General features: G+C 39.9%; 4 protein-coding genes across 6 annotated transcripts; 2 read left to right on the forward strand and 2 right to left on the reverse strand.

The window, feature by feature from the left end:
- The first annotated feature begins 388 nt into the window (after positions 1–388).
- Positions 389–1,012, forward strand: LOC121054205 (3-hexulose-6-phosphate isomerase). Its single transcript, XM_040523235.1, has one exon. The coding sequence runs from the start codon at positions 389–391 to the stop codon at positions 1,010–1,012; it is 624 nt and encodes a 207-aa protein (XP_040379169.1).
- Positions 1,013–1,025: 13 nt separating this feature from the next.
- On the forward strand, positions 1,026–2,887 carry LOC102714557 (heat stress transcription factor B-2a-like). The gene is given in 3 exon segments (XM_040523762.1): positions 1,026–1,805; positions 1,905–2,407; positions 2,409–2,887. Coding segments are annotated over 3 exon segments (1,071 nt in total). The 5' UTR covers positions 1,026–1,451; the 3' UTR covers positions 2,623–2,887.
- A 246-nt stretch (positions 2,888–3,133) lies between these two features.
- On the reverse strand, positions 3,134–18,872 carry LOC102702277 (protein unc-13 homolog). 3 transcript variants are annotated; one of them, XM_040523273.1, is made up of 29 exons: positions 18,541–18,872; positions 18,371–18,435; positions 17,162–17,429; positions 16,924–16,987; positions 16,665–16,812; positions 16,010–16,177; positions 15,837–15,935; positions 15,486–15,692; positions 15,202–15,303; positions 14,529–14,756; positions 13,625–13,708; positions 12,827–12,913; positions 12,549–12,734; positions 12,315–12,467; positions 11,719–11,811; positions 10,463–10,534; positions 9,959–10,076; positions 8,890–9,062; positions 8,242–8,308; positions 6,889–7,044; positions 6,037–6,143; positions 5,853–5,930; positions 5,659–5,754; positions 5,419–5,514; positions 5,163–5,346; positions 4,531–4,741; positions 4,033–4,166; positions 3,787–3,864; positions 3,134–3,717 (listed from the first exon to the last, which is right to left on the reverse strand). In XM_040523273.1, the coding sequence occupies exons 1-26, from the start codon at positions 18,692–18,694 to the stop codon at positions 4,590–4,592; spliced, it is 3,405 nt and encodes a 1,134-aa protein (XP_040379207.1). In that variant the 5' UTR covers positions 18,695–18,872; the 3' UTR covers positions 3,134–3,717; positions 3,787–3,864; positions 4,033–4,166; positions 4,531–4,589. The 3 variants fall into 3 exon arrangements, with proteins under 3 accessions (XP_040379207.1, XP_040379206.1, XP_006652654.2); XM_040523272.1 differs by having other exon boundaries at positions 3,787–3,873; XM_006652591.3 differs by having other exon boundaries at positions 3,787–3,923.
- A 2,110-nt stretch (positions 18,873–20,982) lies between these two features.
- Positions 20,983–24,705, reverse strand: LOC102702931 (E3 ubiquitin-protein ligase At1g12760-like). The gene is made up of 5 exons (XM_006652593.3): positions 24,086–24,705; positions 22,326–22,445; positions 22,093–22,225; positions 21,808–21,969; positions 20,983–21,442 (listed from the first exon to the last, which is right to left on the reverse strand). The coding sequence occupies exons 1-5, from the start codon at positions 24,619–24,621 to the stop codon at positions 21,266–21,268; spliced, it is 1,128 nt and encodes a 375-aa protein (XP_006652656.2). The 5' UTR covers positions 24,622–24,705; the 3' UTR covers positions 20,983–21,265.
- Between the last annotated feature and the right edge of the window lie 736 nt (positions 24,706–25,441).

A 25,441-nucleotide genomic window follows, 5' to 3' on the forward strand; every position in this document is an offset into this window, starting at 1 on the left:
ATCAAACGTAAATATAAAGTCAACGACATCATATAAAAAATATGGACGGGGTATAAGTGATATATTATATGTGTTATATGCTATTAAATTTATAAATATGCTATTATAATTTTGTAAAGTTAGAGATATGTCATTGATACCTCAATAACACATGAGACGTATCTCTAATTTTACAAAGTTATTGTAATTTTCCCAAAAATTAAAGACAACTATCTGCCTCTTATCCGATCGTTGTTTTGGGAGTTTATGCTTCACAGACGCAGCTTTCCGGCTCTCCGCTACTATCAAAAGGCACACGATCTTGCTGACCAAAGCTATAGCAGCATAGCACACTCTAGTTGGTTTCTCCGAGCTTGGGATTAAGGTAACAAAGGGAGGGAGGTCTACGATGAGCGGCAGAGGCGACGCCGCCTCCTCGGCGCGGGCGGATGCCGCGGCCATCTGCACCCAGATCGCCGCCGTATTCTCCGCCTCCGCTGACCCCACCGCGCGCTCCGTCCTCGTCTCCGAGCTCGCCGCGGCGGCCGCGCGCGGGGGGCGCGTGTTCGTGCACGGCGTCGGACGCGAGGGCCTCATGATGCGCGCCCTCTGCATGCGCCTCGCGCACCTCGGCCTCCCCGCGCACTGCGTCGGGGACGTCACGGCGCTGCCAGCCTCGCCGGGCGACCTCCTCCTCGCCTCCGCCGGGCCGGGCGCGTTCTCCACCGTCGACGCCATCTGCGGCGTGGCACGCGGCGCCGGGTCGCGCGTCGTGCTGCTCACCGCCCGGCCCGAGGGGGACTTCCCGCGGCGCCAGGCCGACGTCGTGGCTCACCTCCCAGCGCAGACCATGGCTGACAACGACGAGGAGGCGGCGGCGGCGACTACGGAGAGCTCGCGGGCGAAGCTGCCGATGGGGAGCCTGTACGAGGGAGCCATGTTTGTGCTGTTCGAGATGGTGGTGCTGGAGCTCGCGCTCGTCCTGGGCCAGAGCCCGGCCCAGATGAGGGCGCGCCACACAAACTTGGAGTAGTCTAGTGTTTCGGCCCACTTGCCCGCCAAACAATAACAAACTGCATTGCGGTTGCCAAATAATGCATTTCCTTTCAAATTGCAATTGCATTCCTCTGAAAATAATTTCCGAGTGATCTTAATATTGAATGTTGAATTGGAATGAGGTAATTGCTTTTCCACTGTAAAATTGCAAGGTGCATTTCTGATTTCTCTAAAATAATTTTCAACTGACACTACCATGTGAGTATGTGATTGAATGTTGAACTGCAATATGGTTTATGGTTATGGTTTTTCCATCTAGAGATCTCAGGAGACATTTACACCAAAATCTGGGGAAATAAAGTTTAAGCTTAGCTTGGGCTGGTCTCAAGCTCAAGATCGAAAGCCCATTCAACATTTTCTAGAAACGGTACCACGTGTCGGTTAGGAAAGGCCGGGAACCTTCTAGAACCCGCTGGATGCTTCTCGGCCTATCCCTAACCAATCCCCATCCCCAAATCCCCTTTCTAGACGCGCTTTCCATCCTCTGGAAACAATTGCGCTCTCTGGATCTTCATCTCCGTCTTCCCCCGTCTCAAGGAGCACTATTCCCGGCCAGGTTCCCAATGGCGTCGCCGGCGGCGGGGACGCCGCCGTTCCTGACGAAGACGTACGCGATGGTGGAGGACCCGAGCACCGACGATACCATCTCGTGGAACGACTCCGGCACGGCCTTCGTGGTGTGGCGCCCCGCCGAGTTCGCCCGCGACCTCCTCCCCAAGCACTTTAAGCACAGTAACTTCTCCTCCTTCGTGCGCCAGCTCAACACCTACGTGCGTCTTCGCTGACATCTCTCTCTCTCTCTCTCCCCTCTCCGTTTGGCTCCGGTAGATCGTCGACGAGTTCCAACAGATTTGCGTTCGTTCGTGCAGGGATTCAAGAAGGTTGTGGCGGATAGGTGGGAGTTCGCCAACGACTGCTTCAAGAGAGGGGAGAAGCACCTGCTCGGGGGCATACAGAGGAGGAAGGGTTCGGGGACCGGCGCGGTGACGCCGGCTGGAGGGATACCGACGGCGATACCGATCTCATCCCCGCCGACGAGCTCCGGCGGGGAGCCCGCGGTGTCGTCGTCGCCGCCGCGCGGCGCGGCGGCGGCGATTGCGGCCGGGTCCGCGGCGGGTGTGAGCGGCGCGGTGGCCGAGCTGGAGGAGGAGAACGCGCGGCTGCGGCGCGAGAACGCGAGGCTGGCGCGGGAGCTCGCCCGCGCGCGACGCCTCTGCGACGGCGTGCGGCGCCTCGTGTCGCGGTACGACCACGGCGGCGGGGAGGAGGAGAAGGAGGGCGACGAGGGCTCCGTCGGGAAGCCGATGCTGTTCGGCGTCGCGATCGGCGCCAAAAGACCGCGCGAGGAGAACGGGGAAGACGAGGAGGACGACGGGGGGGGCCGACGAGGAGGACGGCGAAGACGAGGACGAGGAAGACGACGACGAGAGGCACGCGGCGCGGCGGGGGGGCCCCGTGAGGGAGGGGAAAGCCAGGAGGACGGAGCTGTCGGATCTGGATGTGCTCGCTCTGTCAGTACGGGCGGCGGCCGCGGCGAGGTCGGGGTCGGGCAGGGGCTCCCGTGACCGCAAGAGCTCGGTCTCGTAGCGGTTGCTCTTGGTTTAGATGCGTTGATGTAGTCGTGAACTGAGAAATTTGGATGGCACCTGCCATTGAGCCATCGATTTCTTTTTGGTTCGTAGTACCGAATACTAGTATACTACCCTCACATTCTTTAGGGAGCTCACAATATATCGTAGTCTTGGTTGTCATGATGATGTAAATTATGATTGTAGTTAAGCCATTCTAACCTTTTAAACGGTCTATTGTAGCTCCATGCAATGAAGGAGAAACTCGAATTCGGTTCGTCCTATGAACAAACCAGGCCGTTGGGTTTGTCATGTTCTGTAAGGGGAATAGTAGTCCAAAAAATAATTGTTTAGCATGTATTAAGATGTCAAAAATTCTCTTTAGCGATCAATTTCTTAATTTTAAAATTGATTCTATTTTCTTTCTAAATATTTAATTGCCTTTAGAATCATTGAAATCATGAGAATCAATGAAAAATCCTTATATTATGAAACAAAATTTGAATCCTAAAATTTATTATGATCTGGAACAGATGGAGGATATTGTCCGAGGGTTAGAGTAATTGTAGCACTAGAATTTGTAAAAATAAGAGCAACATGTATTGAAACAAGATGGATGCCAATTGTATTGGTATTTGCTAAGGGAGGAGGTAATATAGTATTTAATTTTTTTTGCATTGATAATATTAGGGTGAAAAATTAAGTTATTTTGGGATGAGGAAGTACCACTGATTCAGGCCCCACTAAAGCGTCCCGAGAGGTGGCTACAATATCCTGTGGTTGCAATTCCGAGCTGATGAAGTTGCTGGGGACCTGGGGTGCAGAAAACACGCATCTAATTTCTGAGGATGCAGCTTGAGCATTCATAATGTCAGATACAATCCGTCAAAAAACTCCAATAGCAGGTTACTGGTTCCTAGCATCTTTCCCGCGAACGATTCTTGCTGTAGCTTCTCGTAATGCGCCGCAGTTGAGGAAACAATCAAATGCCCAGATCCTGCTGCCGCTCTAGACCAGAGAGTTCACCTGCAGATTCTCTCGGACGATCTGGCAGTGTTGTTGCCTTGAAGCACGACACCGCTCTTGTACTTGCATCGGTGACACCAGAAAGCATCTGCATATACGAGACAATTGATTTAATCTCATAACGATTACTTCGGCACATAGTAGTAGCATAGCTTACTTTGGTGCTTCGTTTCCTTGACAGGGAGTATCTTGAGCTCTTCAAACGTGGTGGATAGTCCAGTTTTGCCAAGTGCCACTGCCAATACTTCAAATGGGCAATTAGAACGCAATTAGAACTTCCTTGTGCACTCCTCTCTTGCAAAATGACAAATACATCAAGTGAGGTTATATCTGTTTAACATGCAGGAAGATCAAGCATGCATAGAGGTCCCTTGTAAGTTGTAACATATAATATTACTGTTACCTTTTGCCGCTGAGTTAACGTATTAGTTTACTTCTTTTCTATCAGGGCCAGACGATTTCTGAAGGCTGTGAGCCCTTAAAGAGGCATCAGGAGGAATGTTTGCTCTCAACACCAACCTTCTGAGAAGAACCAGCCTGCATATGTAGATGAATTGTACAGTGTTTTACAAGTGCACTCAGCATAAAAGATGTAACAACAGTGAATAAGAATCCAAAAGGGCATGGAGATATGTGCCATGAAACTGTGAGTAATGTTTAGGCGGGATCAAAAGGATGGGAGATAATGTTATTCGAAACTGTAAGTGCTATGTTGTGCAGGAGGTAGTGTTAGGATCAGCGTAATTTGATGTCCAGCCTAGGTTGGGAAATAAAGCTCTCATTCATAGTACAGCTAGCTGAAAAAACAAAAATGTAAAAGGAAAAAAGGGGGGGGCGGGGGCATCCGGTGGTGAATTGCATTTAACATTTTTGTTTTGCATATATCCAGTTTTTGACGTACCTGTTGTGTGTATATAGAAAAGTTATGGCAAACCAAGCCGATTATCACCAAGGCGCACTTTACTGCCAGGTTGCTTCTTGCAATTTCTTCTTCATAACCCTGAAACTCTGCTGCCCTGTTTCTGACCAATTGAAGGAAGTAGTTCTTTTCAGCATGTCAGAAAACATAGGTACTTTAGATGGCACATCCTTTGTAGGAACATCATCATAATCTGCAGAAATGGAACAGTGGCAGTCATTCCGAAATCCAAACATGAGAGAAGTGGAAAACACTTGATTCCAAGAAATGCTAAACGTTGGTGGTAAAGTGCATTTGTAGAACATATAATCACTAGAGCAATAGGCGTCTTCATCTTCTTTTTTGGCAAGGGTGGGATCAGAATATCTAACATGTGCTTCAATACATATGAAAAATGGGATTACAACACCAAAAAGTCCCGGCTCATTTTTTCACTTTAGCCCAGAAACTGGCCAAATCACTCCCTGAACTACATATTTTGCTCAATTTCATCCCTCCACCCATTTTGCACCATCGCATACGTACAGTGTTGGATTAGTTCACTGACCTGCCATGAAACTATTTATAACAAAATTACAGATAATCTAAATACTGAATAGAAAAAATCTTCTCACCTGAAGACCTTGGAAGATGGTATTGAATTTTCAAAAATGTAGAGGCAGTTTTATCCTTCTTATGGCATAGAACTCGAAGAAGAGTATGAGCATCATGTACATGTCTTCTTCGAGTAGTTGTAAATTCAAGATGGTGAGGCAAATGGTCACTTGCATTTATTAGCATGTCAATGATTGTATCAGCCTGAAAATCAATTTCATTTAACTACAGTAGAAATTCTCTCTCAGCAAAACTAAAGAAAAAGGAATAGCATACCTTTAGCACAAATAAGTCTAAAATTTGATGAGTTAGTCTAGCCTCCTTTTCAACCAAATCCAATGGTAAGCCTTGGCCTTCAGCTATAAAGAGATCCTAGAGAAAAAATCAACAGCCAATACAAATAAATCTATGTTCACCAAGATGTCAACTGTTGAAATAATATGCTGGATAGATAGAGAGCCTTTTGTTTCTTTCCTCATAATATTACAATGCATATTCTCTATATATTATTCTTACCTTGATCATAACAAGATCTTGTTGCATCAAGTTCACATCTGTCTCTAAGAATGAACGGGATGGACCTCCATCCAGTAGGATCCAAATAAACCCTTCCTAATTAAATACACATTTCAAAAACTTTTACTCTTTACTCTAAATAAAATGTATCCAGTGATTGTATTGATGAAAATATTGATAGAAAAAGTATATACCATGCATGCTTGAAATACTCTCAGCACAACTTGGTCACGTAGGGCATCAACAATCAGATCACATACCTGGTCAAGAACCTACAACATATAGGTTCAGTTCATCCATTAATAAAGCTTGAAATTAAGGACCTAATTAGTGACTGGACAAAATATAGGTAGGCAGGTCTCAAGGATGGTTTCCTACATGATCAATAGTAGGGATAAATATCTCCATACGAGCACTTTCGACACTACCACGATACAAGGAGAAAAGAAATGAATCCCGCATATCCCAGAGTACAGCCCTTGTTCCTGCAAAGTATTGCTTTTGAAACTCATGTGATCGATATCACAGTGTGCATATATAATATTGTGGGCCTTTTTGTATTCTCTCTCCACTCCAAATGAACTAATATCTGGTTTTGTTGATGAACGTGTGCATGGAATTAAAACATTGTAGCAATAATATATCATCAGGATCTAATTCTACTAAGGAAGTTTTACGGTCCTTGAGAAAGTAATTTGAGATACCAAATTTTTAATGTAAAATTTTGGTATCTTCAGGTACCTAGTACCTAGAGGTACCACATTTTTATACTAGAAAATGTGGTACCTTACAATACCATTTCAAGGATGATAAAATTGACCTTCTAATAAATATCATACACTTTAGCAAATTGCATCCTAATTTAACCAAATCATCTCAAGAACAAATAGCTCAGCTAAATATTACAACACAAAATAGAAATTTCATCTTCTTTGCAAATCTTTTCCCTTCCAATGATGACTATACACCTGAATTAGTTCAACACAATATCTATGAATTAACAGTGATTTGATAGCAATTCCAGCAGTATACTACTATGGATTCTGAAAACCTAATACAAGCATAACATAACAAAGCTTCTACAGCCTACCTGTCCAAGTGTCCAAAAAAGTCTCTAGTCTCAAAACTTCTGACTACAGTGTGCTTAAATACACTTGCTTAAAGTTCATTCCACAGACAAAGAGTGTAAACTGTAAAGAGCATAAATTATCTAGAAGCTTAGTAGCTCACCAATGAAGGTCAAGATTGTGTCCGTTGTACTCACTGCAGCCCTTCGCACATCATCAAATATTGTAAACAACTCATCAATCGATTCTTCAGATGATAAGTTTTTTGGGATAGCTTGTCCACTAGCGATGCAAGACAAACAGGCTAATAATCCCACAGCTACAACAAATCGGAGTGATAAAGGATAGTCATTCATAAGCTTAAGCTTGAGTGATTGAAAAACTCCACGGCATGGATGTGGAACACTGGAGCCACAGCTCGTTAGAGGGGGTGCACATGAGGAAACAGCAGCTCAATCTCCATAGGGATCGGCTGAAGGATTTGGCATAGTATTCAGGCCGCGTTCGTTTGCCCCCGGTAAGTTAACTTACCCCCTCATTTTCCGCGCGCACGCTTCCCAAACTGCTAAACGGTGTATTTTTTTGCAAAAATTTTCTATAGGAAAGTTGTTTTAAAAAATCATATTAATCTATTTTATATTTTTTAATAATTAATAATTAATTAATTATGTACTAATATATTACTACGTTTTCCGTGCCAGGGTAAGTTAACTTACCCTCCCTCAGAACGAACACAGCCTCATTCGATTAGCAAGCTATTAAAGTTTTATCGATACAAATGTGCTGGCTTTGTCTATTCCTGTAGAGTAGCACGTCAAACCATATTAGACTGTGCAGATTTCATTGTTTCAAGCTCCAATATAGGCCTATCCTAACACACCCATATTGCCACTTTGTTAATGAATACCTTGTTTTAGGTAATGGAAGATAACACTGTACTTTCCGGCCTTTGAATCAATTAGTAATGTGCACAGCCTTTACAAGTGCCCTGTTGACCAATATACCTTTGAAATGGAGTGGAATTCAAGTTAGGAAAAAATTGCCATGAACTGATAGGCAACCCAAGTTTAGGAATCCCTGGTGAGTACGGAAGTTGGCAAACCAGAAACTAAAGACACACACCAGGCTATGAAAGATTAGCTCAATCCCAGATCATGATACTAATCTTTCAAGGGAAATGGCATCTCACAGGCCATAACTGCATTCAACAAAGTAGAAAGATAGCTAAGTCGCCCTTTTGGGAAGCCTGCTTCTTTTGTTTGAAATTTACTATGGTCTAGTTGAGTATGATATAGGAATTGTATGGCATCAGACAAATTCCATTCCATGGGACCACCACTCCAGCAGAACCAAGTTATAAAATAGAAATAAGCTCCAACTGCTTTCTAAGAGCCCGTTTAACATGGAGATCGATAATATGGATTTACAGATTATCAACAAATATATAAAAAAACACCGCGTGTGCACAAGGAAGGAAAATTTTGCACAGTAGAAAAACATTTAGACAGATGGTTACCTGACTGAACTGAGATCCAGGATTCTTTGATACCTTCTTCTATGTTATCAAGCTGATCCCTGATGTACTGCATAATTTGGGGAACATGAGGATCCTAATAAAACTGAGATGAAATGATGGAAGCTCTAAAAAGAACAAGGAAACAAGATGTCTTTATCTGGAATTATAAAATTAAAAATGCTCAAAAATTATATGATATAGATTTTGTTATCAAACTATTTCATACCAAGATCCAGCAAACAGATGAACTGTGTACTAACACTACCATGTAATTTCTATTTGTGTGTACAGTATGAAAGGAAACAGTAAGTGAGAAACCGCTGAAAGTGTTCCAACCAATATTTTGTGCAGTGCCTGCAAATTACTCCCTCCATTTCCTAATGCAAGACTTTATAGTCTTGTCCAGATTCATATGATTGTTAATGAATCTAAACACATATACAAACCATATACATTGATTAATAGATGAATCTAAGCAGGGCTAGAAAGTCTTACAATATGGAACGGAGAGAGTTTATGATGTCTGATTCATCCATTATCACCAACTCACTCTATAGTGTGGTTATTGACTAAGAACAGTAGCTTGTTTCATCTAGTTGACTTGTGACTCAAAGGGAAGAGGAAATGTAGTCAGTCAAAAAGACTCACTTGAAGGGTGTTGAGTTTCACACATAGTTTAGGGACTGTTAAATTGTCCAATTTATTAGCCACCTTCTCTTCAGGGACTGTAGGCACAATAACTTTCCTTTTCGCAAATGGATTCATTGATTCGGTATAACGGGTCAAAACTGGAGCACTAGGAAGCAAGGTAGCGCTAGGAACTGCAGTGGGAAAAGAACACATGAACAAAATGTTATTTGCCAAAATACAAATAAAATAATTAATATAGCATCATGCTTCTGTATTTTCATGGTAAATTTCACAAAACTACATATACTTTCACCAAACTATAGTAACACTATAGATTTAAGCCATTGAATCACAAAACTACAGGTTTAGTACCAAGTTTATTATAAAACTACAGGTTTTGTATTGCGTATCACAAAAATACATATTTAGTAGCAAAATTATCACAGAACTACAGGTTTAGTGTTAATTATATCACAAAACTATAATGTTTATAGCTCCAACACAATGGTAGTGATATGGATTTAAACTCTAAAATATATAGTTTTGTGATAATTTCAATACAAAATATGTATTTTTGTGATATTTGTCTTTGAATCTATAGTTTTGTGATAATTTGATCAAAGTATATGTAGTTCGTGAAATTTACTCAAGTTTAAACTTGTGGTGGAAAAGAACACAGCAAAAAAGGGTCTATATTATATATTTAATTATGTCCAAAAGGATATCACATGTTGACTATTGGTATTCGGTGTAGAGAAACTGTAACACAACTTAGCATAGATGTCAGCATACAGTGTTTTAGACAACTGAAATGCTAGTAATGTCAGATAATGGTGGTTTTTCAGGGTACAGTCAATTTTTTAAGTCATGTCATTTGATATTTGCAATGTCACCCAAAAAAGCACAAGATATAACATGTAAGTCAGAGCATCAAGAATCAATACATAGGAAAATCATGTAATGCGATCAGAATTTTATGTAATAAGGCCCTGATTGGTTATATTCTTTCCATGCCCCATCAGGTGTAAATATAATGGATCTGGTCCAAGATAACAAGTCAGCATTGACACAAAAACCCAAGGCATACCTTGTTGATTTTCCATGTGATGCAAGTAGACTTGAAGACTACTGGTAATTCCAATAAGTAGACTTCGCAAGTGGACAGTATCCAAAGGTAGACTTGAGTTAAAGAACTGGTCGATGGTCTGCATGAAATGATCAAATATATGCAGATATTAACTGACTAAACAAAGCATATTGAACAACTGACTATGTACCAAGAAACTGGCTGGTTCGCAGAATTAATGGTAGGGCAAAGAAGAAAAAATGGAATATGTAGAGATTCGAGCAACTACTAGAAGATGTACTTGGAATTTTCTGCTTTCACACTCAAGGAGTTTAAGATGTTAATTGTTTAGATTGAACTTAGGATCAAATAGTACCACAAGTAGCAACAGTGGTGATTTGCTAATTAAGTTTGCACTTTAGCAACACCCAAGAGTTCGTGGTTCCATTTTCTTGAGGGGATGCAAGTGATGGTAGTAAAAGGGCTTATCATGTAGACAATTCTCTGAGTAAAAGGAAACCTGACCTCCTCCACAATCCGGAACACTTCAACCACAGATGTTGAATGTTTTTCGTGAGCTGATAGAGGTTCCCAATCCTATGGGTTAAAAGTGAAACAACAGGGCTCATGAGCAATTTACATTAGGCTTACTCACATAGAAACATTTATAATACCCAACAAAAGCCTGATGTAAAAGTTAGCCAGTAAAGAGGTCTCCATCAATATAAAGTTAAGTGATCAAATAAAGAATGTCCTTACTACTAAACCAGCTAACCTTATTAGAGAGTAGTGAAAGCAGGTCACATAAAATACTGTGGAAATTGTAAATTGTGCTAACAACGGATCTGCTTGCAATAGTACCCACATGGATTTGACATAAATCACACGTGCCAGTTTTTTGAGAATGCCATGACAATTTTCTTTAAAATCAACACTGAGCAACCAAAGTTTATCAGTTTGTGCAGTAAATTTTAAATTTAATCATGTTCTTCAAATAAACGCAGCTCAATATTTATTTTTCTTTATTTCTTTATCTAATCTGTTCTTTTCTTTTTTATGCGAGATTCAACCTGATTGCAATTATCAATAACTTGAAGGACAAATCTTGCTAGATATTTGCAATTACTACATAAACTTTGTCGATAGTGGTGTTAAATCTGATCTAGTTTGCACCAAACACAGATACATACACCAGTTCATAACAATAATATACAGAATTTGTCTTATGTTTTATGTGGGTATAAATGATAAGAAGCAATATGTAATAGTTTTGAGGGAGTTGAAGCACAATTAGTTACTCCCTCTGTTTCATATTATAAGTCATTTTGGGTTTGTACTCAGTCAAATCTCTTCATGTTTGATCAAGCTTATAGAAAAATATACTAACATCTATGACATTAAATTAGTTCAATTAAACAAACAATTGAATATAGTTTTATACTCCCTCCATATTTTTTTATATGACACCACTGACTTTTAGGTTATAATATGATTTATTATTATAGGAACTTTAAGTATGTTTTATAATTTTGCATATTTAGATATAAATTTTGAATAAGACGAATGATCAAACGTAGATTTAAAAGTCAACGACGTCATATAAAAAAATATGGAGGGAGTAGTAGATTTACTGTTATAGAAATGTTGTTATTTTTTATAAACTTAATCAAACTTAAAGAGATTTGACTTAGTATAAACTCAAAATGACTTATAGTATAAAATGTAGGGAGTATTCAGTAAAAAGAAAAGACTACCAGTAAACTTTGCATCAAATAACAGACCTCCATTTCAATGGTACGTTTTGTCCACTCCAAGACATTCTCATGTTGAGCATGCAGCCATTGAAGAATGAGAGGTGAAGAAAATTGAACTATCTGTTTGAAATTACAGAGATATCATTTAGTACAGTGTAAATGTGTCCATGGAAGTGCCAAGTGACACCAAAAAAAGGTTAATATGGATTTACCATTACCCTAATTTCTAGCTGACTTGTTGCCTAAACTAACAGGATTGCATGCATTGTAGTTTAATGTTTGCCTAGGAGTCAGATAAACTGATTTACTACTGTAAAATGGTACTAGAGCAAAATTTTGCAGGGTCTTTCCACAGATAAATGCAGACAAGAAGCCATCGTCTTAAACAAATAGCTGTCCAGGCTTCCAGGTTCAACCCAAGGTTTTATTTATCTTTTGAGACTGAATAAAATGTAAGCAGTCAAAGATACAAGGTAGATTGCCAGCAGCAAATAACGAGTTTGGATAGAAAAGCACAACAAGAAAAATCAAAAGTCCGTAGATCATTAAACCACAGGCTTTGTGATATTTAGTACCACCAGCTACATGATTATTTACAGCAACAGCATGGAGAAGAGAGTTACCATGTATGGCTTTAAATATTTGGACAGCCAAGAACCAACAGCTCCCTCATTCATCGAGAAAAGCTTATCAGCTACATAGAGCTCAAAATTATTTGTTGCTGCCAGTATCTCTTTCAAATTTTCTGAGCTATCGATTCTTTCCAAAAACAGCTCCTTTGCACCAATGGGAATAGTAAACATCATTTGAAGTGGACACAATAAACAAATTATAGCTTAGAAGAGAGTTAGACTAACCAGCTGCTGCCCGTACAGTAGGTGCAAGAGAACTAGAGCTACTCTTCCAGCTTCAGGGTATCGTTTACAAAGTGTTGGACTGAACACATTACATTCTTTCTCTGCCACTAGCTTTAATTTATTTGCAAGGATTATTAATGGATGCTTAAATTCTGCCTTTGATTCGCAATCTGATGAAATTAAGGCCTAATGAAGCATAGTATAATATCAGAAATTGAATATATGTTTCATTATCAAGTGGATCATTTGTAATTGGGTCATCAGATGATTTAACTCACATTCTTATATGCAGCTTGAATGGATCTAACAACTAGAATGTGAATCAATGTGAATTCTGGTGTAGCATCGAATGGGGTCCCAATGAGCTGAAATCAACCAAAACACATCAGAGCATAGTACTTCAAAGATAACTTCATAAGGAAAATTGAGCATCTTAGTGGGACCAAAATTTATTAATAAAGTAGAGAAGAAAAGATTGATACTGAACACAAAAGAATAAACTGATGCAATCAAAAGGCAAATTTGAACTGTTGTAAACTACTTTGTGAGAGTTAACTTCGGAGGTAGTATGGAGTTTAATCTCAGATCATGATTATATGTCTGATCTTACAAGCTACACAACTAGTTTGATGGCTAGTTATACAGAACTCAAGAAAAAATATTTACAATATACAAAAAGCACAGTAAAATTAATATTCAAAGATTCAAACATGTTCTAAAAAGCTTTAAACAAGTTACTGTTTTTATTCATATTGAAGGGGTTGAACCCCATTGTATTGTTCCCTGTAATCAAATGAGAGTGATACTGCATGCTTGTTTCTCCATGCTTAATTTTGTTTTGGGCAAGATGAGAAGGATTTCCTTGCTTTGGAGAAGAGCCAATTTTGCTCTCCTCTCTTAGCAAGGATTTCCTTGCCCACGATCAAGGCCAGTGTTAGGGAAAGCTAGCCAAAGAACAAAACATTCACATGCTCTTTGCGGACGAAAACTGTTGATCCATAATTCATTATGTTTTAAGTTTCAAGAAATAGATTGCATCATTCATGTACTGTAACATAAAGTGCAATAAATCTAACCATAGCTTTTTCATCATCATCGGTTTGGCCTGTTGCTGAAATTACTACCAAGTTTAGCACGCCCTCAAAGATTGAGTTATTAACCTGTTACAGAAAGTCAAGTCAAAGAAACCTATATGAAAAGAGTTGTTGTACAATTCTAGTTTTTGCAATAAAAAAGTATTACAAATTTGATACTAATAAAATAATTTGCACTAGTTCATTCAATCAAGAAAAATCATGGACCCTTTCCCAGTTCACAATAAACTTCCTTTCATGGTTTCTTGGTTATACAGACTGCACAATAGTTATACAGGTATGTCGCATACCACTTTATGTATTTATAAAGTTGACAATTAACATTTTTTCAGTTTATAATTTGTATGGGCACAGTAGGATTCTAAGATAGGTTACAAATTTTTTTTAAAAAAAGATGTCCTACCTACATCAGCAACTGTCTTGCGAGCTCTGCGCTTACATCTTATGCCTTTGCATAACAAAAATAAGTGATGGACAATCGCTGTAATTTGAAGTCATACTTACATTACATGCTTGGTCAATGATTAAGCTTGTAATGTGGACATGGATACAACTTTTAGAATGGCATGGATATTGATTCAATAATAAGACAGGCATCACTAATAGCCTGGGTTAAAGAGCACCTCCAAAAGGAAATTTTGAGGACCTAGGCTAGAGTCATCAATGATGAATCATCTTTCATGCAGTACCCAACAATAACTTAATGCGACAATTAGTGAGTAACCAATGTCCAATAATCAACATTATGTGACCATGGCGCTCATATTACTGCAGCTTTGCCAGAGCGCAAAAAAGAAATACAGCAAAACATGGGCCCTTGATGGATGGAAAAGGAAAACATCAGCTGGAAAAAACTATGGTCCAAACAAGAGAGGTGGTGGCTAACCTTATTAAAGTATGCATGATAATTCTCCAATTGTCTGTGGCACCACTCATTTATTTTGAGAATAGCACTGTCAACCAAACTTAGAGCCATGTCTCTGCCACAGGCTTCCACTGAACAAACAAAACTGTTTGTATACAATTCTATTTCTTTAGCATCATTATTTAATCGAAGTTTCTGTGTTTGAAGGCATGTGTGCCTAAGTAGAAAAATTTCCCCAGTTTGAGCAAACTGAAAGAAAGAAAGAAAACAATCATAAGAATTAGTGTGGCAAGTATTACAACTGACAAAATCCTCAGATTTCAAAATTGCCACCTTGAATGAAAGAATTAACCTTTTCATCTAAGACATGAACTACGCAGAGTAAAGGCAATCTAATTTATCATGGTTCACAAGATAATTAATTGAATGACAAACTGTAACTCTTTCTTCTCAATGGAAAGCCCGTCAAACAATGTACCAGTGGCATCAAACATGCTGGTGCATTGCATATCAGCAGTACCACTTGCCCATGCAAACAAATTTGGGCACTTCTGCAACAAAGGAAATGTAGAGGACTCGATGGAAGTCTATACATTCACAATGTGCACATTCTGAATTCTAGAAGGTGAAGCCATAAAACAGATAATAAAGCCCCAAAAAGGAAGAAAATGGCAATATATAGCAATAAACAAACCTTCTTGAAAAGCACCCAAGCATAGAAAGTGTCATGTAATTTCTGGGTGATACCCAAGATAGGCCAGGTCAGCTTTATTGCTTCCAGTATTTCATCAGCCTCCTGGTAGTAAAATCAAATAACAATGTCAGGAACTCAAGATGAAACCACTGGCGTACTGCCAGAAGGCTGACCAAGAATGTTTCAGATTTAGGCATTTATCTATTCAACAAAAGCCAGGCATTTTCATTTTGAAACCGACCAACAAGGAAATAATGCTGTGTAGACAGTAAAGAAGAGCAAACCTCCACAAGCTGTCCATCTTCAAGAACATCAAACACGATCGAAAGTAATTTCTCGTATAGTCTAAAATTAAGATGATAACTCTGGATCCAATGATAGGTCTCGCCTTTAAGGTTGAATTTCTTTGGTGCTTCGCATAATTTTGTGTTGTATCTTTCAATGATAGTTAAGACCTCGACGCGCCCATTAGGAACACTAACTACCCAATCCTGGAAAGATTTCGATGTAGAAAAAGATCAATATTGGCATTAAACCTAATTTTAGAATAGATCAAACTTGATATGGCTTCTGAAACACTATAAAAATTACTTAACCAATACAAAATGATAAGAGATGTGAAGATTAGTTCTTGCCTCTGTATCTTTTATCTTAGAGAGAATTATCCGCAATGTCTCACTCATACCATACTCATGAGACCCTGGGTAGAGAAGTAATTCTTCAAGAACATTTGCCTGGATATCAGAATTACAAACAATAATTAGAGCAAACTCCCATGCTATAGGCACAAATAATTGAACTGGCTTACCTGTCTTCTCTGCCACTGCACTCGCAGTCTTTCTGTTGCGAAATCTGATTTCCCAACAGAACTTAAGAGCTGTAATGATATGCATGGCACGTCAAGGTGTCCTTGCAACATCTTCAAACTGATAAGTCTTAAAGCTCGCCTTGTCAATGCATCCATAGATCCAGATATCTGAAAAAGAATAAATTTTGTATACAATGAGTTTGTTCCACAGTCAACAGCATTCACTTACCTCGTAAGCAGAACAAAAATAGTTCCAAAATGAACAGAAAAAAATAAGAAAAAATCTAGAGTCTAGAGGAACAAGAGAATCCACTCATCCATTGACATCTGGCATGCATGTGAACATAAGTAATCTGCTATCATTGCCACAGATAAAAATAAGTATATACTCCCTCCATCTCAAAATATAGCTACTCCTAGGATTCAAATGTCTCAAAATACAATGAATTCTCCACCTGCCTCCTCATCTCAACCAATCACAATCATCTCTCATTTATTTTTTTTCGCCTACTTTCTAAACTCAAACAATCACAACCATTCCTTATCCCGTTGTAATTTCTCCAAAAAAAAAGGGCATATATATATAGACAGAGGGAGAAGTAGAATAAAACATATTTTTGTTGAACTAATAAGAAATTAAACAGTAAGACCTTGCCTCCATCTGTACTCGGATCAAATCAAGAAGGTGGGCATCATAATTTTCCGGTTGAGGAGATGGACTCGATCCTTCCGTTTTAGACCTTAGACCCTTCAAGAATTTAGACTTCTTTTCTTTCTTCTCTTCAGAGAACGGTATTTTTCCACTGTTCGTTACAAATCATTAAAGAAGCTGAGTTGGAACAATAAATATATGACACAATAAGACATCATTTATATATGAAAACAACCAACAGAAAGACTTCGACAAAACTTACCTGAAAAATAGCGAGGCGAGAAGGACCTCATAAGCTGTTTCTCTTATATCGTCATCCGACAATTCTTCAAAAGTGAGGAGAAGTTTAGATAAGTTCAAGAAAACAAATTATGCAATCCCCATTTGATCTTATTAAACATGATTAGAAAAATGGTTGATAAATCTACCGAATATTTACTGGAGCTATATCGAAAAAAATTATAACAGCACAATAAAATGAAGCATGCCCAAATTTATACCTGTTCTTAATTTAGGTATGCCTAGGGAAAAAACATCCATTTTATTTACTTGCTCGGGCATATCTGCCAGACTAGCATCCTTAGTACCATTCTCTGTTCCCAAAATGTTGATAGCTGCTCTAGAAAATTTGTGGGGCTGTCTAATTGGACTTGGATTCTCTGCAGCAGGAGCTTGAGGTGTAATACCAGGTGCTGCTTTGTTTGGAGGGGAACCAGAGAGTTCTGGCCTTGAAAGAAGAAAATATGAGTTCACTGATGGAGAGGCCATCTGTTGAATGGAAAATACATAACAGTTACAGATAATTTTCAAGCAATACTTCACGAGCTAAACTAAAAATTAATTGATGACAAATGTGTAGTAAGTGTTGTCATGTTGAAAGAAGTGACAACAACAATAGAGTTAACTCTATGTCAAAAGAAACAATGGATTAATTTGCTGTGTTCAAATAAATCCTTGTATGAGCACAAATAGGGTACTTATTGATTGTTTGTCAAACAGAAGCTAGTCCTCATTAATTTTGTGCATACATTTAGGAATGGAAGTGGAACACTGAATTGAGTCTCTGGTTTTCATCATTGCGGAAGACACTTCACCCTCAACAGTTAATATCTGGTAAACTAACTGTGAAGTTAGATCAAAGATTAGTTGTTTCAGACCAACACTAGTGATTTCCTACTCCCTCCGTCTCAAATTATTAAAACCTGGTACTGGATTTTAATATTTTGAGACGGAGGTAGTATTCATTATATTGTATGAGCATACTGCTTATAGTTGAGAAAGGGATTTGTCATATCAAGATATGATTACTAGGCTTTGTACTTTGGTTCAAATGGTATTTCAAATCTGGCGAAATATTAGAACATTGGCATGCTTCCATTTGTTTTCAATGAAGGCTTGGTACAGTCGAACTACAGCAATGGCATGTCTCTTATGCAGTGGTGTTACACAACATACACCATATCTTAAACGTTTAAGAGAAGAGAATATATGGGGTAAAAAGGCTAGTACAACCAAAACAGTCAGCAAGCTCAGCAGTAGTAGCATTTAGCCCCCACTCTCCCAGCTTCTCCCAGACATTTTTATTCGTGTAGCACTGCTTTTTCCGTGCTTAGGATAACTTATCCAGTCATCAAACATCTCACCAGTGTGTCAAAACAGTTGGAGTTAAAATGGAAAAGGGAATTTCGAGTGATGGGTAACACTAATACCATGATCGGGTACCTCCTCTCGTCAAAATACCTCCTGGTGGCCTCTGAGGCGTCAAATTGCGCGCCTGTTTCAAACAAAAATAATAGCAAACAACCGACCATCAGATTTGCCAATTCCAAAAGGTTCCACCTCAGCACAACCACTTAGTCGAGGGGAGAGAGCGGCTCACCGGAGGCGACGCAGTCGAGGGCGTAGTCGGCGCTGACGGCGTCGAGGTCTACGCGGGAGAGGTCGACGGCGCGGCCGCCGGCGGAGGAGAGGACGAAGCCGAGGAGGGCGCGCCGATCGCGGCGGTACACTTCCAGGAGCGACGCCGAGTCCATGGCTGCTCGGTGCTCGCGCGGCGCGGCTCCCCGAGGGCTCCGAGGGTTTCGCGAGCTCGCGGAGGCGGAGAGGGAAAGCTGCGGCCTGCGAGTGCGGAGCGCACAGGGAGAGCAGTGCGATGGGGCAGAAAGGGGTCGGGAAAATTACGGAGATTCTGCGGGGTGTTGAACACGGCCGCGCATGAACATTCAACGGGAACAGAAGTAAGGCGAAATCAGGCGTGAGGCCCCAAGACCCACTGAACAAAGAAAAAAAAACGGACATACCTTCTTTTGAAATCTTTAAATCTTTTTGCGGCGTGAATCGGATTTTGCTGTAGTTTTTTTTTTTTGTGTGTGTTTGGTTGGTAGGATGTATGAATTCTATTTTTAGAGTATATTTAAACTCCTCCACAATCTAAAATTAGGAGATTTTAGTTAAAAAGTATCTCTCCAACCTGTGTGTAGAAATGTTTTATGTTTAGATAGTCAATTTTAGTCAATCTCTTGAAGAGATGATTATTTTTACATGTTAAATTATGTTTAGGATCCAAAAAGTAAATTTCAAAGATGTAATTTAGTTAATCCCTTGGAATTTAGGGTTGTTTGGTTGGAGGAAGCTCCAGAACGTGATAAAGTCAGTAGAAAGTATGATTCGGGTTCAGATCATACGTCAAATTCGCGTGAACCGATCCAACCCACATGGATGGAGTGAACGGAAGTGAGCTGTCCATTACTGCATCTCACATGGGGGCTACCATTGCCCGTTTAAAGCCGCAGCCGCCGCTGCTGCCTCCACTTTTAGCTTGGTGCCATCACAATTGAGGGCCACCGGATACCCCCTCCACCTCCCATCAAGGGGCGTTACCCACGATCACCTCCCCCTTCAGCTCGGGGCCACCTCTAGTTATATTGAGATACCACCAGCGTCTGCTCAAAACATCAATGAATGCTCAACACTCGATGCTATATCGAAGTCACAACATCAAGAGCATCCCTTCCTATCCCTTATACGTGGATTGATGAGCATGGACCGAAAGGTTTGTAAACGTTGTTCATCCTATCCCTTCTCATCCTCTCTACCAAATAAAAAAGATTGATCTCATTTCTTAAATTAAACAGATAACTGAAACCATCTTATTTTTTAAAAAATAGGAATGAGTATAACCCATCCTACCACGTCCTCAAACCAAACACACCTTTTATATGCACATCATTTAGAACTACCGAATACTTATTTTTATCCAAAATATGTATTTGTAGTTTTTTAGCAAATATTAAGGTTGGATCAAAATATACTATTTTTAGTCACTTAAGTGGTTAATATTTGAGTTTTGAATGGTTTAGATTCACTTTTCAAACTTCTGATTGGCTGGAGAATTATTGATGTATAAGAATCATGTGAATAACGTTAAATATTTACTAGGTATAAATTTTGAATAAAAAATGCTTATGTGTTGGAAGTGATGGAATAATGGAATAATATATTTCACCTAGATACAAATGTGACAACTTCAAGAAGATTTCAACAATACCTTGAAATTAGCACGGGTATGCAGCGTTTTGCACAAGATTTTTTAGGGTACAAGGGAGCGTACACAAGGTTTGTAGTGTTTTTTTCGCAAAGACCCTATCGTTTTTGCCAACATTACGAAGTATACACAAAATTTTAAATTTTAGAAATTAATTTTTGTAGCTAAGTCTAAGTATTTTTCTTTGTAGTTTATTTTACAACATTTGCTTTTAGATAGTTAGAAAACATATAAAAGAAATTACCTATAAATTAATTTTTAATTACTAATAGTCATATCGTTTGGGATAAATATTACATTTATTCTACATTATAAGATTTTCTAGTTCATATGTTAATGAATATAGACATATATACAAAATGTATACATTGACCGTCTTATAATGAATATACGCAAACCTAGAAAGTCTTATAATATATAATTTGGGTATAAGCGGACAAGGGTAAAATAAAACAAGCAATTTGAAATTTCTCCGTCTTGTATTGGAAGCTGCTGGACCTCATTTGACGAATGGTGCCATGACGGTCCTCGTGTGATGCGAGATTACAGAACGGCTACACCCCAACTCGAATTTCAAATATTTACCTTATTACCTGAAAATCTTATACGATTCCTATCTTAGTAAAATGCTTCAGTTCGGACGAATTTGCTGCGAAGGATCACCAGAAAGTTACTTAAATTAAGTGCATTGCGTTTGCACCTGACAATTCAACAACACCGATAGCTCTTTTACACCAGTTTTTATGTTGTTAAAAGGGGACCAAGGCAAGGAGCATCAGCACAAACCATCCTAACAGAGGCAAGAAAAGTAAGAATCACTCGAAGGATTACAACTCACTGGGTAGCTAAAGCATATGATCCAGACAGTAAAAGACGCATCGGACAACCATGTATGTGGGTATGAACAGCAGTCTGGGTCACTTCAAGTACATATATGACGCTAATCACACATTTTGGATACAAAAAATTTACAGTGATCAGGTCCTGCAGTTGCATTAGCAGAGACACAGGTGTGAAGTTGAAATGGATCGGCGTTCTCAACCAGAGGATATTCACACGATCATACTTCTTCGCTTCCACTGCTACTGCCACTTTTCCGGATATTGAACTTGCACAGGGGGCATGTTGCATTGATATGCAGCCATTTATCAATGCACGCACAGTGGAAATGGTGCTCACAGGGGAGTTCACGCAGCTCTGCACCATCATCATAAGCCGAAAGGCAAATGCAACACTCCTGCATTAATCAAGTGAACAATTAATCCATAGTTTCATATAGCACGAAGCATGCACAGGGATACAATACAGCATGGGCATAATAATCATCTTGTGTATCCTCTGAATTTTGCATATGTTGTCACTTCGCAGTATTGACCGCAATAAACTAAACAATAAGGGTAAAATCCACCCCTATTTTAACTTGTACGTCAAACAAATGATTCATTGCAAGTTCATAGAAACAGGGCAAAGTTGAAATATTTTATCATCAGGACATATGGGCTGACCAAAAGCAAACACAAAACCATTGAAAATGTTGAGTTGTAGCACGTCAGGCATTTTTAAGGTCAGAGATACATGTATCAGAAATTTATAAAAACTTACTGCATCTTCAGGTGCGAGTACTTTTTCAATAGGTTGGTTGGTGCCACACTCTGTCATTATTCCACCAAAAGGTGTCTCATCAGTCGTTTGTTTTTCAGGCTCATCAGTCCTCCGAAATTTATATCTTGGAATTTGGCGAATGTCATCTTCAGATGCTCCTTCCTGATTCCAATCAGATATTATAAAAGGTTATCTATTGCATGAATGTCGTATCAATGATATAATAAATTATGTACATATTTTTCCAAATACATAATCAATTTATCTCTACTCGAAAAGCCATACCTGATCAGAAACAGCATACAGAATAGCTATAATGCAAGGGAGGCAGCAACAAACAGCAATGCCGATGATGCAAGCCAGAGCAACACAGAATACAACAAAGAAAACGTCAAACGCCAGAAAGACTATGCAAAGCCTGCGAAAGAAGTCATACATCAACATGTTTACAGTGCCAAAAAAGAAATATTGAAATGAAGACATTAAAAAAATCGATTGTTAATTTAAAAGATGCATACCAGTAAAGCTGAGGTGCATCACGGATAACCTCTTCACCACCAGCAGATATCCAGTAAAATCCAATTATCCACCATATGAAGGAGAACATTGTATTAGCCGACTCCAGGTGCTTTGCAATACTGCCAGAGTTAACAATAAAATCAGGCACATGACATATTGGAGAGTTTATGTGCTCAAGTCATAAAAAAAAATCACATGATAGAAATAGTTGAGAGATATTATATAAATTAAAGTAAAAACAGAAAAGAAAACCAGATTACAAAAATGAGCAAACAGCAAAGCCAAATTATGGCATAAGCAGAGGCAAACATCTGCACTATAATGGAATATAAGAAAACAAAAAGGAAGGAAAATCCCGTGTTTTATTTTGTAATTGAAAATGCTGTTTATCAATTTACCATACAGTTGACCCTCCAACTTATAATATTATCTAACAGCATAAGAAGTATATTTCCTCACTCATCCTCATCACTAAGAAACTCGTATAATAACAAAGTTGTAAACTTATGCGTAGCCTAAAAAATAGAATATTCACTATAATGAGATTGTAGTGTCCTAAAACATTAAAAAGTTAAGGTTTTGAGGTCACAGAAAGTCTTCAGTCAACCTCTTGGATCAGATATTGGTCTCTTCACTGAATAACAAATAAGGCATAATTTATTTCTTAAACTAGAAACCTAAACAGGTTATGCCACTCATTCAAATGTCATTTTCCAGATAACATTGGACCCATTAGGTGCCTTAGCCACATAAATCAGACCATATTTTTTTAGAATATTGAAACAAAAGAGTAAAAGACATATATACAGCTAGATAAGAACATCACTGAGGCCATTCATTTTGTATAGTTTAAGTTGAAGGAGACAATTTTGCAGGTACAATCTTACTACCTTTTTTTAAGAGAATTTACTACCCTAATTGACCTCTCAGAGCATCCCCAACAGCTCATCTAAATTTTGGTCATCCATATCTTCATTTGGATGATCATCTAAAACAGTTTCATCCTTCATATCTCTTTGTACTCTACCAGATCATCTATATATGATATCCTCTATATCTCTTTTGAGGATGGAAAGAGATCATCCAAATATGAAGGTTCTCTCTCCTAATATGGATGGCATCCAAAAATAGATTATAGGATGGTCATTCTGTTGGAGCTCAATTTGTAGTCTTCATCCTCTATTTTCAAGATAAAGGATGTGATAGATGAGCTATTGGGGATGCTCTTAGGGTGGGTATACACCAGTTTCAAAGCATAACACGGTTGCACATATCATGAGAACATGCACACTAGATTATTTAACCTGTCAAGTGATTGAAACCCACTTAGAAGAAAAAAACTAGGGCAGAAATTCTGGGCGTGACTGGCCGGAGCAAGCTTCGCGACTGCAATTAGCATAGTAGTCACTTTGTCTTACTGACATCGGCTTGACTGTGCTCACTTGCTCATCATGAACAATCAACAGACAGCGAAATAGAGAATTCTAGGACATCATGTCATGGAACAGAAAATCATGCATAAAACTTGGCATGTTACTATGTTAGGACGGAGTAATGCTGATCTAGCGCGTTCTACTCACCCCCTTTTTCTTCATGCCATAGCAGATGCAATTACCGTGGTAAGAACTTGCATAAGGGCCAACACAAAAATCATTTCCCTATTAACCATACTGTGTCGTGAATCTGAGTTGCTCCCCTCCTGGGTAAGTTGAGATAACCACGGACTAAACATACTTACTAGCCAGATCCTTCCATTTACCTGACGCAATCGGTGCGGCGACCACGTCGATCATCCTCCCCGACATCGTCATCACTAGATGAGGACGACCCGTCACTTCCCCTTTCCTCGTCGGCGGATGCTGGGGCCCTATCACGCTGGCCGTGGCGCATCCGGTACTCGATGGCGACGCAGACCATGTGGACGACGCACTGCAGGGCGTAGCCGGCGACCCAGGTCCGGAGAGGCATGGGCGAGTTCTCGTTTCGGCTGAGCACGAGCACGACGGCGGCGACGGTGATGAAGGCGAGGTTCCAGAGCAGGTCGAGCGCCACGACGGGGCGGGAGTAGGCCCAGTCCGCCTGCCGCTCCTCGAGGTGCTCCGCGGCCGCCTCCCGCACCAGCACCGACGGCTCCCGCATCGCGCGCCGCCCGCCGCGCCGCAGCAGCCGGGCCGCGCCGCGGAGCGACGGCCGGCGGAGCGCGCCCCCACGTCGCCGGCTGCCGCCGCCGCCGAGCAGGGGCGCCGAGTCGAGGAGCGCATCGCCCCGGGTGCTCGGGGAGCGAGGCGTCGCCATCGAGGAGGCCCCCTTGCAGGCAGATCGAGGAGGAGGAGGGGAGAGAGAGGCCTGCTCCTCTGGGGAGGGAGGAATTGGGGTGGGTTGGAGAAATGGGGACTGGACAGAATTTCGTTTTGCTCCCTCCTCTTTCCGCTATTCAGCGAGGGCCGAATGGCCACGCGGGGTTGGACCGGAAACCAATGATGTCATCATGTCAACTAGCTTGCAAGGAGAAAATTGCTACTCCTTTTATATTTTTTTTATATTTTTTTATATGACGTCGTTGATTTTAGGTACGTTTGATCATTTGTTTTATTTAAAAAATTATATAATTATTAATTATTTTATTATAATATAATTTATTATTATATGAACTTTAATTATGCATTATAATTTTGTATATTTAGATATAAATTTTAAATAGGACGAATGGTCAAACGTGATCCTAAAAGTCAACGGTGTCATATATAAAAATATGGAGGGAATATTATGTCGTTCTTAAAACGTGGCTTTGCTGTTATGTCATTTGCATTCATCAAAACATCTTGTCAAAATGATATTCGTATTACTTGCTACGAGCAAAAAAAAAAGTTTGTATTCATATTATATTCTCTCATGACTCTAGTGGTCGAAATGCTTATTGTTGGACATACCGGAGGATACTAAAAGAGAATGGAGACGAGCTGGCACCGGAGCAAGAGAGCCGGTGTTGTTATGGCCGGATAACGAGCCAGCTCGTTACAATAATGAGCCGGTTTGGCGTAACGAACTAAAAACCTAGCTCGACTCAGCTTGTTATAAAGCTCGAGTTGGTTTATGAGTCATACATAAAAAGTTA

Source organism: Oryza brachyantha, chromosome 4 (genome assembly GCF_000231095.2).
Source record: "Oryza brachyantha chromosome 4, ObraRS2, whole genome shotgun sequence".
NCBI lineage: Eukaryota > Viridiplantae > Streptophyta > Magnoliopsida > Poales > Poaceae > Oryza > Oryza brachyantha.